The 15355-nt window shown below is 36.1% G+C and overlaps 1 protein-coding gene across 2 annotated transcripts in view; it reads left to right on the top strand.

Moving 5' to 3' along the window:
* tbc1d8 (TBC1 domain family member 8) overlaps positions 1–15075 on the top strand; it is a 44861-nt gene extending 29786 nt beyond the window's left edge. Inside the window, exons 11-21 of one of the 2 annotated variants that reach the window (XR_013197283.1) lie at positions 361–478; positions 1643–1928; positions 3041–3146; positions 4688–4786; positions 4874–4942; positions 6261–6504; positions 7020–7085; positions 8892–8975; positions 9052–9158; positions 12406–12828; positions 13523–15075. Coding sequence is in view for 1 of the 2 variants with exons in the window: in XM_077217151.1 (XP_077073266.1) it covers positions 361–478; positions 1643–1928; positions 3041–3146; positions 4688–4786; positions 4874–4942; positions 6261–6504; positions 7020–7085; positions 8892–8975; positions 9052–9158; positions 12406–12735 (1509 nt within the window). In the remaining variant the exon portion in view is untranslated. Of the gene's footprint in view, positions 1–360; positions 479–1642; positions 1929–3040; positions 3147–4687; positions 4787–4873; positions 4943–6260; positions 6505–7019; positions 7086–8891; positions 8976–9051; positions 9159–12405 lie in introns of both variants that reach the window. The other variant, XM_077217151.1, reaches the window with a different exon arrangement.
* Positions 15076–15355: the final 280 nt, after the last annotated feature.

Raw genomic sequence — 15355 nt, 5'->3', positions numbered from 1 at the left:
ACGCATCAACGGTCGCTTTGGCTTGGTGGTGTTTATAGCATAGGGGGCGGAGCTTTAGATTCTTAGAGAGCATTTGATTGGACTGAAGATGTGATGAAAAGCTGAAGTCTGCGATGATGTCATAAAAATCTCTGATCTATTTTAGCGGAAGTGAGAGACTAAGTTTTGAATGCTTATATCTCCTAATTGCACCTTTTTCCCCATTGTTTTGGAGTACACCAGCTTATACATAACCTTAAGGCTAACATAATCATAATAAAAGCAAAAAAACTTAGATTCTGATTTCAGGGGTCTTTAACTATGCTTTGTTTTGCGTGGTTTGTGCATGAATGTAAGCACTGATGTTTGTCTTCTCTGTAGTCCATGAACATCTTGGCATCTGTGATGCTCTTGTACACCAAAGAAGAAGAAGCTTTCTGGCTGCTGGTCACTGTGTGTGAGCGGATGCTGCCCGACTACTTCAACCGCAGAGTCATCGGTGTGTGTGTGTGTGTGATTTAATATCACGCTGTTTTACTTCTAAATGTCTTTGCTGCTTTGCTCTCCCTCCGTTTTTTACTGTATGATGTTGTAAATGTTTTGAACTGATTCAGATTAGTCAAGTCAGTCTCACAAAAATTTGTCCAGATCAATTTTTCTCACAGATCAAAGGTTTTGTAGTTAGCTAAAAAAAAAAATTTTTTACTTAAAATAAATGAAAATGAACTTACATAAAAATGTAACTTGAAATACAATTTACTGAAATAAAATATAAAAAATTTAGATTTACAGCTAGTTGCCAAATAAACATTTCTCATTTACATGTAGTTGATGTACTAAAAATACTCAAAGAAAATGTATAAAAACTATAAAGACCTATTACTAAAAAAAATACTAAAAAAGTTTCAGGAACAGGGTTTTTACAGGTAACTAAATAAAATAAAAATGTGATGTCTTGAAATAAAATAAAATGAACTTAAATAAAATATTAGAAAATTAATTTAATTTTATTTCAGGTGGCTGCCAAATAAACATTTCTCATTTACATGTAGTTGATGTACTAAAAATACTAAAATAAAATGAATAAAAACTATAAAGACCTATTACTAAAAAAGACAAAAATTAAAAACTAAAAAACAAATAATAAAAACACAACAAAATTACTAAAATGTTAACAGAAAAAATACCATTCAAACTATTTATATATGGAGTATAATAGTGTCTCAATGATACTGAAATAATACTGTTCAGAAATCAAAAGGCAACAAAGTGCTATTTTGCATTTGCTAAAAGTGCTTCTCCACTAGAGGGCCTCAAGAGGACTTAAAATAAGACCGAAAAGCATTTCCTCCTCTCACCCACTCTTTTTGTGTTGGAAGCACCAGGATTCGTACAGTCATGGAAAACATAAAAGTTTATAAAATCCTAAAACATCATATAACGAATATGCATTTTCTCGTCGAGCTCTCAGTTGAGTAGAAATTGTGGTTACATTTATTAATCTTTATTCAGTGAATGAGAACCGGACCAGAAAAGCTATAGTTTTAAAAAATTGTGAAGAACATTCAGGTCTGAAACTAGGAGTGTCCATAAATGAAACCTGTGTGTTTTGGTTTGTGCCGGAGCCTCTATGATGATGTCACTTCCTCTTCCTCTCTCTCAGGAGCTCAGGTGGATCAGTCAGTGTTTGAGGAGCTGGTTCGTGAGCGTCTCCCGGAGCTGTCGGTCCTGGTCCCGGATCTCTCTCCGCTGGCCTCGGCGTCTCTCACGTGGTTCCTGACGCTGTTCGTGAGTGTGTTGCCGTTCCGCAGTGCGCTGTGTGTCCTCGACTGCTTCTTCTACAACGGCATCAGGTCCATCTTCCAGATCGGCCTGGCGGTGCTGGACGCTAACGCAGTCGAGTTGAGCTCGTGCACCGATGATGGACACGCGCTGATGATACTGACCAGGTGATTCACTGACGGATCAAATATGATGTTCAGTGTGCTTATATTAATATTGCCATATGATTCCAGTCAGAGGAAGCATTTGAATTAATCAATCATCGTATTCAAGCAGATTCAAAATGTTTTATGTAAAATACAGTAAAATCTAGTTCAAATAATCAAGGCATGTTTTTCACTAAATGAACGTTTAATCATTTTCATTTATATGCACTAATATTTCATATTTAATCATTGAAGTTTATATCTACCAATATTACATATTTAACAGAAATCATATTTTTCCATTAAAAAAATGTCCATTTCAATTAATCATTGAATATTTCATAGTTTTCATTTTCACTGATATGCACCAATATTTTATATTTAATCATGTTTTCATTAATAATTTAGATTAATCATTTAAAATGTCATGCTTAATCATTTTCATTTATATGCACCAATATTTCATATTTAATTATTTTTCATTAATCATTTCAATTAATCATTAATTATTCCATATTTAATCGTTTTTCATTAATCATTTTAATTAATCATTAAATATTTCATATTTAATCACTTTCATTTATAATATATGCACTAATGTTTCATATTTAATGTTTATTAGTCATTTTAGTTATTCATTAAACATTTAATATGTATTAATTTTTCATTCAATAATTAATAATTATCATTTATATGCCACAATATTTCATTTTTTTTTTTTTTGTCATTAATCATTTCAATTAGTCCATTTTAATTTACATGCACCAATGCAACAATACATAGTCATAAACAGCAATGCTTACCAACATATATTTACTAAACATTTTAACAAATTTAAAATGTGAACAAATCATTTAACCAGAGTTATGAATCAATTCACTGAAATGGACATTTTGAAATAATTCACACAAATGAATCAGTCTCTGCTGTGATTAAATCATGTGTCTGAAGGCTTTCATGTTCACGAGATCAGGATGAATCATGAACGTCTAATGACAGGCATTAACTATCCATCTTTCAGATGAATAATTTAAAAAAATAATAGCTTCCCTCCATCTGTTCTTTATTTGACTGCAGTTTTAAACATTGAGGCATTTCGTGTGTTTCTGGAGACTTGACTGTGTGTTTGTTAGTTTCCTCGAGCAGGTCAGACACGAGGAGGAGTCACATGTTTGTCCTGAAGACACAGGAGCTTCTCAGCATCAACACATCACCACTCTCATCACTGATGCGTATGAGGTGTGTGTGTGTGTGTGTGTGTGTGTGTGTGTGTGTGTGTGTGTGTCTGTGTGTGTGTGTGTGTGTGTGTGTGTGTGTCTGCCCGAACCGCATCATCACACATCTGAACACCCGAAATGAAAAAGACTCTTACTGTCATGAGACTGTAGTTTCAACGGCAAGAATGATCTGTTTTCTTTTTAAAATTCATAGTTTTTCATTCTCCCAGCAAAACAAGTATTTCTGTAGCGCTTCATACAGTAAAGATCGAAAATAACAGAATCAACTATGCAAACTTCATCAAATTCAAAGTCTGCTTTAAAGCAACTCTAAAAAGACATTAATCAGCTCAATTCTTTTCAGTGTTTATTCACTTCAGTTCAATAACTGTGTAAAATTCATGTGTTATGAAACGAGTTCAGTTCAGCTATAAAGAACATTTACAGATGACAATAGTGTCATTATTCAGCTCAATTCAGTTCAAGTTTTGTTCTCATCCAATAGTGTCAGTGCAGTCAAATCAATAATATTGCTGAATATTAGTCATAATATAATTTTGACACGGAAAGGATTTTCTTTTTCCCAAAAATGCTTACTGGACAAAAACTTACTAAACAATTTTGAGAATTTCTGAACTATTCTTGTTTTTCCCCCCCACCTTGTTACACTTGTGGTGTTCCCAGTCAAAATTACTGTTTATAAATCCCTTTTTATGTTATTTTGTTATGTTATTGCCAAATATTGGATTCACATCACTATTGGATGCATAAGCTCAGATAAATGAGGCATATGATCAGTCAGTTCCAAAAAGAAATACAAAGCCTGTGCTAATTGAAATAAAACAAGTTGAAAAAAATATTAAATCCAGTATTTGGTGATATTAAAGCATATTGAGAGACTTACAGATTAATTATGACCGAGAATTATTATGTGTGGGATTATTCAACTGTTTTTAGTGTGTAATGTTGCTGTTTGAGCATTAAAAAAAGCTCTGCAAAGATTTAGTTATTCTATATATCCGTGTTTCTGAACTCCCTGAAACGCCTCCATTGTAGTCTTGAGTTTCTTCCGGGAACACGTCACAATATTCCTCATTTAAATAATTAATACGCAGAATAAAGGGGCGGGGCCTGGTTGAGTTAGTTAGTAGTGTGTTAAACTGGCGGTTACGGTAAGGGGCGGGACATTTCCCAAACACACTCGAAGCGCTCGACCAATCACAACACACTGATCCAGCCGACCAATCAGAGCACAGTGTGCTTTTCAGAAGGAGGGGCTTCATAGAGACAGGAAGAAAACCGAGCGTTACTGACAGACTGGGAAGAGAGGAGCCGCAACAGTGGAGAATATGAGGAAAATAATCAACATTCAAGCAGGAAAACCTGTTCTAAAACAACAGCAAGAATTTAAAAAAGGGCATAATACGTAATTTTTACTGTTAGGAGCATTCCAGCTGCTTAAATCATGAAACCAATCAGCTCTAGATCCTCTGATGTCATCATCTGCTCATTCTGTCAGTAAACGCTCACTCATTCTTCATCTTCCTCTTTGTTTCTTGCTAGAAATTTGGGAGTGTGACAGTGAAGCATTTGGAGATGCTGAGGTGCCGCCACCGTGTTCAGGTCCTGCAGGCTCATGAAGACACCACCAAAGACAATGCCGTGAGACTTTCACTCGCCTCGACTCTCTCTCTCAAACGCTTCTGCATGTGTTTTTAATGCGTTTGAATTTTTGTGGTGTGTTTTCAGTTGCGATTGGTCACCCCAGACGTGTCCCTGTCACAGGAAAACCTGTCTGAGCTCTATGACCTCTTCAAGGTGTGTGTGATCACATTTATTGAGTCTGAGTAGAATAAAATATGTTTTCATCTTTACTAGTCCCTTAAAACTTACATTACTTTCAGATTGTATATATACAGTAGTGGCCGGAGGGGGTATGTGGTTTTACTGACCATACAAGTTCATTAAACCATCAAATTATGAGGAATTTATATATATATATATACTATATTAAATATGAGGGAAGAACAAAACACTAAACTTGGTGGCCTAGCAAAATATTCAAAACTACAGGTACAGGTTTTATTTTACTATGCAAAAAAATGCATAGAAAACAAAAAGCTGCCTGGAAAAATCATACATTGACTACAACATAATCTGTTATTAATATTTTTTTGATTCTCTTGTACATAATTTCTTTGAATGACAGCCTGGATAAAAATGATGTCGGCACAATTTGTCATGATTCATTGCGTTATCATCACTAATAAAACAATCGACTCCAAGCACAACTACACAATATTAATATAAAATCTTTAACGCATTTCTAATAATATTTAAATAAATTGTTCATAGGCCGGACAGCACTTTTGGCCACTACTGGATTATATTTTACTCCTACAAACATGGTGAAATGTATTTTCTTCTGTCTGTTGACACCATGTTCTGATTTCTGGAGTGATAAAAAAAGAAATCCAGAATCCCATCTGTAAAAACCTTTAACTTTAATATGTCTACAAAGTCAGGCAATTTTGAAATTGCAAATTAATGCATATTTAATAAGAGAATGCCTCATTTGCATATTTAAACAAATCGTGTAATACAAGACATGTTTGCAATTCTTAATGTAATTAATCAACTGAATTATATTTATATATTAAATAGATGTGTCTTACACGAACTTCCCCAGCAAAGTGAGTAAACGTAATTATTAACGCCAAATTGGCTCGTGATTTGACAGCGTTACCCGCCACATTTGATTTTACTCTCATTTGGCGGGTGTTCATTTCAAACCCTGGTGATATCTATTAGTTAACATTCGACCCTAGTCACATGTAGCATTTTAACATAGTTGATAAATGATTATAAATTGTGTCGTTCAGAGAGCATTTCAAGCAATTTTGAACCTGGCTTTTTACAATGTTCAGATTTATGTTCTGGGAAATATATGCAAATTAATGCAGATTTAATTAGAAAATGCCTCATTTGCATATTTAAACAAGTCGTGTAATACAAGACATGTTTGCAGTTCTTAATGTAATCAATCAACTTGAATTGTGCAGTATGTTGATATCTATTAGTTAACATTTTAGCATCTTGCCATAGTTGATGTATGATTATGAATTGTGTTGTTCAGACAGAGCATTTCATCAGTCTGTACTGGGGTGACGGCGTGTGCAGTTCCTCTGGTGTTTCTCCTGCGATGGGCGTCTGTGCTGAACGCTACTTCGTGGACCGAGCTCAGTTTAAGAGCCTGTTTGAGCTGCTGACGCCCTGGATCTGTGGCACACACACCGATACTGTGGCCCAGCGCACATTCACACTGCTGGACCAGGACAGAGACAACCTGTTAAACTTCTCTCAGTTCGTTCAGATGCTGGGTAGGACTGTGTGTGTGTGTGCGTGTGGCTTATTCACGATATATATATGTGACCCTGAACCACAAAACCAGTCACATGGGTCAATTTCTTTTAAATGAGATTTATAGGCCTACATCACCAGAAAGCTGAATATATAAGCTTTCCATTGATGTATGGTTTGTTAGGATAGGGTAATATTTAGCCGAGATGCAACTATATGAAAATGTGGAATCTGACGGTGCAAAAAAAAATCAAAACATTGAGAAAATCGCCTTTAAAGTTGTGCATTTATGTTCGCGATTGTGCTGCATTCACTCACAAAAATAAAAATCGTATATATTTACGGTAGGAAATTTACTAAATATCTTCATGGAACATGATCTTTACTTAATATCCTAATGATTTTTGGCGTAAAAGAAAAATGTATACCCATACTGCCTATTGCCACAAATATACCCGTGCGACTTGTGACTGGTTTTGTGATCCAGGGTCACTCTGCATTCTGTCCTCATTGACTCGTGACTCTTTCTCTGCAGATGTTCTGTACTGTGAGGAGCTGAATGAGAAGATCAGGCTCCTGTATCGACTGCACATCCCACCAGGTTCATCACTACTGACTGTTTCAGGCCGGCGTCATTGACTCTGACACTGGATTAATGCACACTGCAGAAAATAGTTGTCTTAATTATTATTTTCGTCTTGTTTTCCAGTACAAATGAATCAACTTTAGGGGCAAACTGGCTTTTTATGCCCTTTTTCAGTCTTAATTTAGTGTTTACTAGAACAAGTTTTCATGCTTGAACGTTCAAAAACGGGATTTTCCTCATATTCTCCATTGTTGCGGCTCCTCTCTTCCCAGTCTGTCAGTAACGCTCTGTTTACTTCCTGTCTCTATGAAGTACCTCCTTCTGAAAAGCAAACTATGCTCTAATTGGTCGGCTGGATTAGTGTGTTGTGATTGGTCGAGCGGTTTGAGTGTGTTTTTGGAAATGTCCCGCCAGTTTCAACACACTACTAACTCAACCAGGCCCCGCCCCTTTATTCTGCGTATGAATTATTTAAATGAGGAATATTGTGACGTGTTCATTCCCGGAAGAAACTAAAGATTACAATGGAGGCGTTTCAGGAGTTCAGGAAGTTTGGAGGGACTTTTTCTTTGTCTCTTTTTCTTTGAGCTTTTTCATGCTCAAACAGCAACATTACACACTAAAGAAAGAAGAACATGGAAAAAGCATAATAGGTCATAAGGTTCTTAAAAATGTATCAAAATGAAGCAAGTTTCTTTGCTTAAATAAAGAAAAAATATATTCTAATGGGTCAGAAAAATAAGATTTCTGACCCCATATTTGTTTGTCGTTTTAAGCAAAAAAACATTTTTTTAAATGACTTAATATCTTCAGTCATTTTGCTTCTCCAGTAAAAGTATCTTGATTTAAGAATGTTTAAATATTTGTACTGGAAAACAAGACGTAAATACTGAGGAAGAATACATTTTTTTGCAGTGCATTAAATGTCAAATCAAGTCACATTTATTTCTATAGCGCTTTACACAATAGAGTCATTATTCAAGTTCAAGTTTAGCTCTCATCTGATGTGTCATTGCAGTCAAACTGATAATATTTCAGAAAATGAAATGTCTTTTAAACCCCACGGTGTCCTGTCTTGAAGTGGTAGCAGTGATTTCTCATTAGCGTGATTAGTGGTGGCCATCGAGAGCTCATGATTGTGATGTACATACATCTGTAAAAAGTATGTTTTATGTTTGTTTATTTAAAGTAAGTTAAATTTGCTGTTCCCTTTGCCTGGAATAATTTACAAAGTACTTTGAAACTGAGGGAGCTGGTTTCAGTGGACACTTTTAGTTCAAGTCTTTTTATTGATGTTTTTCCAAACAGAGAGATAATAAAAGATAGACAATACAGTGTTTATTTCGACATATAGACCAAGAACTACAGAGGAAATTAAGCAGAGGTATTTCTTACTCTCTGATAAAAAAAGAAAAAAGAAAAAGGCATTATATATTACAAAACAATACAAGTAAAAAATAATGTAGTATGCATGTACAGTGTGGTAGCATTATAGATAAAATACAGCAAAAACTGTAAATATTACTTAGAAACCCCCACAAAAGAACAAACTTTGCTCAGTGTACACCTTTAAAGTAGTTTTAAACGATTTGGAGGATGACACATTGGGCTGTAGATGTTTTAACTAGTTATGTATTGATATTGAAACTGATTGGATTTGCTTGTGTGTGTATATGTGTATGTATTTATGGATTTTATTTCTTAAACTCAAACGAGCTGTGTCTGTGAGTCTTGGCTGGGACGCTCCTGTAAAAGTGATTCTTAACCTCAATGTGCTTCTTTTCCTGGTAAAATAACAAAATAAAAATGTTTTGTTCACAGCATTGAGTGAGAATGCAGAAGACTCGTCTCCTCTGAGTCCAGTCCTGTCCAGCACCAGACCTCTCTATGTCAAACTGAACAACGGTAGGTTTCTCTACAGTGTGTTGCTCGTGTTTTCAGCTCAGTGCACCTGTAATGATGTCTGATCATGTGTTTGTAGGTGAGAGTAAGAGTAAGAGTTATGAAGAGCAACTGCAGCAGATGCTTCAGGACTTGAGCAAAGGCAAAGACAAGGATGAGGAGAAGCCTCTTCCTCACATGAACCAGGTGAACCTTCATTTTAGGTTTATGGACTTATATTAATATGTTAATGCATGTGTATGTTTAGGATATTTAGTCACAAAACTCATCAGAAACCAAACTCGCTCATGTACAAGTGATGTTCCTCGCTGTGATTGGATGCGTTTAGTTGTGTTTCATCTCTAGGCAAGTCAGCTTTATTTTTACAGCACTTTATACAATACAGATTATTTCACTGAAATAAACATAAAAATACTAGAATCAATGATGCAAACTTCATCAAATATGAGACTAATATAAAGTCTGCTGTAAAAGCAGTTGTATATCACTTCACTATATATAAATAAAGCATGCAACATCGTAGTTACTCTATTAGCAAGCATGCAACATCATCAACATCATGCAATATCAAGCATGCAACATCAAGCATGCAACATCATGCAACATCAAGCATGCAACATCAAGCATGCAACATCATGCAACATCAAGCATGCAACATCATGCAACATCAAGCATGCAACATCATGCAACATCAAGCATGCAACATCAAGCATGCAACATCAAGCATGCAACATCAAGCATGCAACATCAAGCATGCAACATCAAGCATGCAACATCATGCAACATCAAGCATGCAACATCATGCAACATCAAGCATGCAACATCATGCAACATCAAGCATGCAACATCATGCAACATCAAGCATGCAACATCATGCAACATCAAGCATGCAACATCATGCAACATCAAGCATGCAACATCATCAACATCAAGCATGCAACATCAAGCATGCAACATCATCAACATCATGCAACATCATGCAAAATCAAGCATGCAACATCATCAACATCATGCAACATCAAGCATGCAACATCGTAGTTACGTTCTGAATTAGCAAGGTGTGAAAATGTATCTGGTACGTCGGCTGTTCGCTGGGAAGGATTTGCATGCAGGATAATGTTCATTCTGTTCATCAGGATCAGTGTCGGCAGAAGGTCTGGACTCCATCGCTGCTTTCATTGGCTAAGGCCCGTCTGACTGACATGTAAAGCAAACCAATCACAGTTCGTTTTGTTCCGTGTCATGTTTAGGGGCGTAAAAATGTAACGTCAATGTCCCTACAATAATAGACCAGTTTAAAGAATCTATGCCACGACCTTTACAATACTTCACATACTTTCAAAAATCCAGTGTTTAGTTGTTTTAGTTTAGCTGATAATCGCTCATTGTCACGGTTGTAAACTGTAAAGTCTTTTTCCATGAGGGGGTTTGGCTTCACAACAGACTTGTTTCCAGGCAGACCGTTAAATAACACGACACAGTCTCTTTCTTCTGCTGAACACACACTATGGAAGCCGATGGCTTTCTGTTTGCTTTACCCAGTGTCTTCAAAATATCTTCCTTTGTGTTCAGCAGAAGAAATAAACTCATACAGGTTTGAAACAGCTTGAGGGTGAGTAATTGATGACAGAATTTTCCTTTTTGGGCTGAACTATCCCTCTAAAGGGGTCATCGGATGCTAAATTCACTTTTATATGGTGTTTCTATGTAAATGTGTCTTTGCAGTGTGTGAACACAACCACCATACAATGAAAAAAATCAATTCACTCCTTTTATTTTTAATCCTCAAAAAGCCTAAACACTCAATAATCAGGCCGTTTGGATCATATTGTTGTTGTAAATAAATCATCACCAGAGGCGTCGCAATACGGCAGGCAAGCCAGGCAATTGCCTGGGGCCCCGCATTTTAAGGGGGCCCCCGAGGGCTGATCATTCAAACAATCAGGAATGTTAATATAAAGACGCAGTAACATCTCTGTATCTCCCTTAGTGGGGCCACTTTCTCGTTACGCTGGTTATGTTTTACGGTCTCGCCTCAGCAGAGTTTTCCAAACAGGAGCAGCGCTTACTCGCGGTAGAAAATGCATGACTTGATTTGTTGAACATGAAAAAGACTTATTCCTCTACACATGGCCGCTCGCTCTAACGTTAACCTAGATAAATGAACGCTATTATTAGGCGCATATCCAAGTGTTTGTGCGGAGTGTGGAGCGCGCACTGCATGACATGGAGGCGCCGGTGCGATTACTTGCATTTTCCTATAAACAGTAGAAACAACTTAAAATACTCTATCATTACTGGCCATACAGAAAAGATTAATGCATCATCAGTCACAACTACTTTTATTTGTGTAAACTCACAATAACAAGAAAAAGTTGTGCTTTTGTAAAATAAAATAAAACAATCAGGACGCGCTTTCATTGTCTTCGTGAACTGGAGCGCGTCTCAAAAATAAACAGAAACACAGCGTATACTAGCTCCACATACAAGATAAATATATCTAAAGCTTGAAATGTCCACGTCTAAACGAAAAAATTCGAATCGAAAGCAATTATCATCTGATTATGTAATCCGTATGAAAGATTAGTTAATGAACTAATAAAACAAAGATTAAATTAAGATGCTAACTATATATTTCTATATAGCATTGCTTGTTCCACCACGCAATGACTGTTTTTAAGGGGACAATCTGTTACACAATTGAAGATTTACTGTATCTTGAAGATTGTTGTATCGTATTGTATCTTCTGTTATAAAGATGAAGATTGCACATAAAAATAGAAGCACATAATGTTGTAAAAAATAAACATCTTATGTTCTGTTAGTGTTTTGACTACTTTTTGAATTTTGTGTAATAATATCTCTAGGTAATGAAGATAATATTAACAAAATCGTATGTATTATATATAAAACTTATATAAAATACATATATATATATAAAAAAGGGGCCTAATTGGTTAATTTTGCCTGGGGCCCCCACTCAGTGTTCATCCTCTGATCATCACACAAGACACAATGTGCAAAGTGCAGATAGTATTCATATTGCTGAGGGAGGAAATATGCTAATATGGGAAATATGCTAATGTGGGACAGTCCGTCAGCGTCATTATCATATAAAGAGACATGCACCAAAACTGGTCACTGTGAACAGAGCCGTTTTTGAGGATGTAAAAGAGTGTTGTTTTACACAACCATTGAGGAATTTTAACCAAAGTATGTTACAAACTTTACGTGAAGACCCTAAATAATGATACCAACTTGTGGAAAACGGGCATCCGATGACCCCAATGGGCATCCGATGACCCTTTTAAAGCTGCTCATTACAAGTTTGTGAAGGTGTTTGCCGCATGTTTCGTTCACAAATGCGTCACTCAAATCTACTGAGAATCTAATAACTCAGAAGTCTCTTGTTGTGTGTGCTTTGTCTCATCAGCGGGAGTTCATCCAGTTTTGTAAGACGCTGTACAGCATGTTTCAAGGCGAGCCGTGTGAGGCCGAGCTCTTCCAGGCCATCGGGATGGTCACCAGTCTCGTTCTGCAGATCGGGGAGGCTCGAAACCGCACCGAGGACGCTTCGAGAGACCCCGACGCTCACTGGTCCGTCAGCTTCGAGCAGATTCTGGCCTCGTTACTGACCGAGCAGGTTCTGGTCAACTTCCTGGAGCGGCCCGTCGACCTCAGCGATAAAATCACGTCTGCAAAGACACGGCAGTATCAGGAGCGCGCCGGTCTGCTCATGATCCAGCATGCAACGGGAAGATGACGAGGTCCAGACGGCGCTTTCACGTGTGCCTTGATCTCGCCAGGAGATCACGAGCGTATGGAGGACCAAACCACAATGCACTGCAAAACATGAGTCTCGCTTTCCAGTACATTCTTAAATCAAGAGACCTTTACTGAAGGTATTAATAAATATGTATCAAAATAAAGTGAGTGTGTGGTTAAAACAAGAACAGATATCAGACAATGGGGTCAGAAAAATAATCTTTGACACTATTAGTAGATATTTGTTCTTGTTTAAAGCACTAATTCACTTCATTTTGATTTTTCAGAAAACAAGACTTCGCTAGTTCGTCCAAAAATGAAAATTCAGTCATTATTTACTGTTGTAAACCTGCATGAAGTTTTCTTCTGTTGAACGTAAAGGAAGATATTGTGAAGAATGTTGGTAAACTCAGTTTCTGGTTTCCTATTGACTTCCATAGTATTTATTTATTATTCTATATAGGGACCGGCAACAGTTTGAATACCAACATTCTTCACAATATCTTCCTTTACGTTCAACAGAAGAAAACTTCATGCAGGTTTAAGAACAGTAAATAATGACTGAATTTTCATTTTTGGACGAACTAGCGAAGTCTTGTTTTCTGAAAAATCAAAATGAAGTGAATTAGTGCTTTAAACAAGAACAAATATCTACTAATGGTGTCAGAAAAATGAACAAGATTATTTTTCTGACCCTATTGTCAGATATTTGTTCATGTTTTAACCATAAACTCACTTCATTTTGATACATTTTTCATTATTTAGCTTCTTCTTCTTCAGTAAAGGTCTCTTGATTTAAGAATGTGTAGATATATGTTCTGGAAACCAAGGCAAAAGGCTTTTTTTTTGCAGTGTGGCGTGTATAAAATCCCATGATGCCGCTGGGGTGAGCTGGACTCCCCTCACTGAACGCTTTAAAGTAGGACGTCGTGAACCGAAGCCACATTTATCTCATAGTGTTTTAGTTTCATTGTCCTCAGTACAGCTTTACACTTAGGTTTCATTTGTGAACATTAGTTCACATTAATTAACGATGATTAATACCTCTGAAGCATTTATTAATCTTAGTTAATATTAATCTCAGCATCCGTAACACTGTGAACTAACATTAACAAAGGTTAATAAATGCTGTAATATATATTGCTCATTGTTAGTTTATGGAGGTTAACGTTAACAAATGAGACTTTTTTTTTTTGTAAAGTGTTACGATTTGGATGATGTTTCTGTTTTAAACAGTGTTTGCGCGCAGCTCCTCTCACTGGCGTCTGCTTCTGTCCTTCACACACCAGGAAAATGTGATTGTTATAAATGTGTTTCAGTCTCAACACATTTGAAGTTTTTTCCTGTGTATTCTCCCATCTGAACAGCTTTTAAATAACGCATAAGTTCAGTCTGATGGGATTGTTTACATGTTACTGACTGCATAAATGAGACTCGCATGAAGGAAATATTGAGCATTATGATTATTTTACCTGTTCCAGCAGCTGAATGATGTTGAACATCAGATGATAATATCTGATACCTGGTTAAAGCTCAAACGCTGCAGCGTTCAGCGTGTTTTAATCATTTTCATTCAAAATTATGAGGTCAATTTTTTTAAGGAAATTATTGCAAGATCAGTATCACACATTTAGAAAATGAAAACATTCATTGTTCATTTTATGCCTACTTTAAGAAATTAAATTTTGATCTGATTTCATGTTGATTCTATAGGAATATTCCAGTTTAAGTTCTAGTTAAGCTCGATCAGCAGCATTTGATGCCAATTTTGACACTTGACGCAAAAATTGTGTGATTTAAAAGCTGAAATGCAATGCTTATAATTTTACATTAAAATTTCTGTTAAAATTTGTTTAACACCATTGCGAATTGAAATCTTTTCAATAAGATTAAATAATGTGCATTTTAACATTTAGATTCACTTCCATTGCAAGCGTTTCACTACAACACAGATTTTGTGAAAATTATTTTTATGGTAATCAACAATGCCACAAATGCTCTTTCATTTTATATTTATTATTTAAAATATGCAAAGTAAATATGACTATCTGTACTAGATCCTGACGACACTGAACAAACTGATCCGGTTTCAATGACAATCTGCCAGTCTTAAAGAGAGACTCAAGAGTTGGTGCATGTATTTGGTTTCTCTTACATCCATGAAATGCACTGCAGCTCTCTGATGTATAAAGTGCCTTAAAAACTAAAAGTCATGTGACTGATCCTCAGTTTTATCGTGCCACAGGAAACATTCATACATTGTGAATTCCAAAGGGACCATGTTTAATTCTTCAGATGCTGATAATGCAGTGAGTTTATCCAAATAAAGCATCGTTTAATGATCAAATCATGTCACATTTTGTGGTTGTGACTGAAGATCGTGAGAAACTCTTCACATAAGATGCAAATATGTAGCATTAAAAGATTTTCTTGGTTGGAGGAACCAATCAGATTGTCTGAAAAACTTAGCCAAACTGCACACTCACCTCAAGCCTTTCTGAATAAATAATCATAGCTTTAAGTGAAGATGTTGTTTGCTGCACAAATGCAATGCATCTGAAGTTTACATACGCATGTTGTACTGATGATTGTCAATATCTGCACATGCCACAAATAAA

The sequence above is a fragment of the Siphateles boraxobius genome, unplaced genomic scaffold (genome assembly GCF_051911475.1).
Source record: "Siphateles boraxobius isolate OS27281-9 unplaced genomic scaffold, OSU_SipBor_1 7, whole genome shotgun sequence".
In the NCBI taxonomy this organism is placed as follows: domain Eukaryota; kingdom Metazoa; phylum Chordata; class Actinopteri; order Cypriniformes; family Leuciscidae; genus Siphateles; species Siphateles boraxobius.
This window is presented reverse-complemented; position numbering and strand designations above follow the sequence as displayed.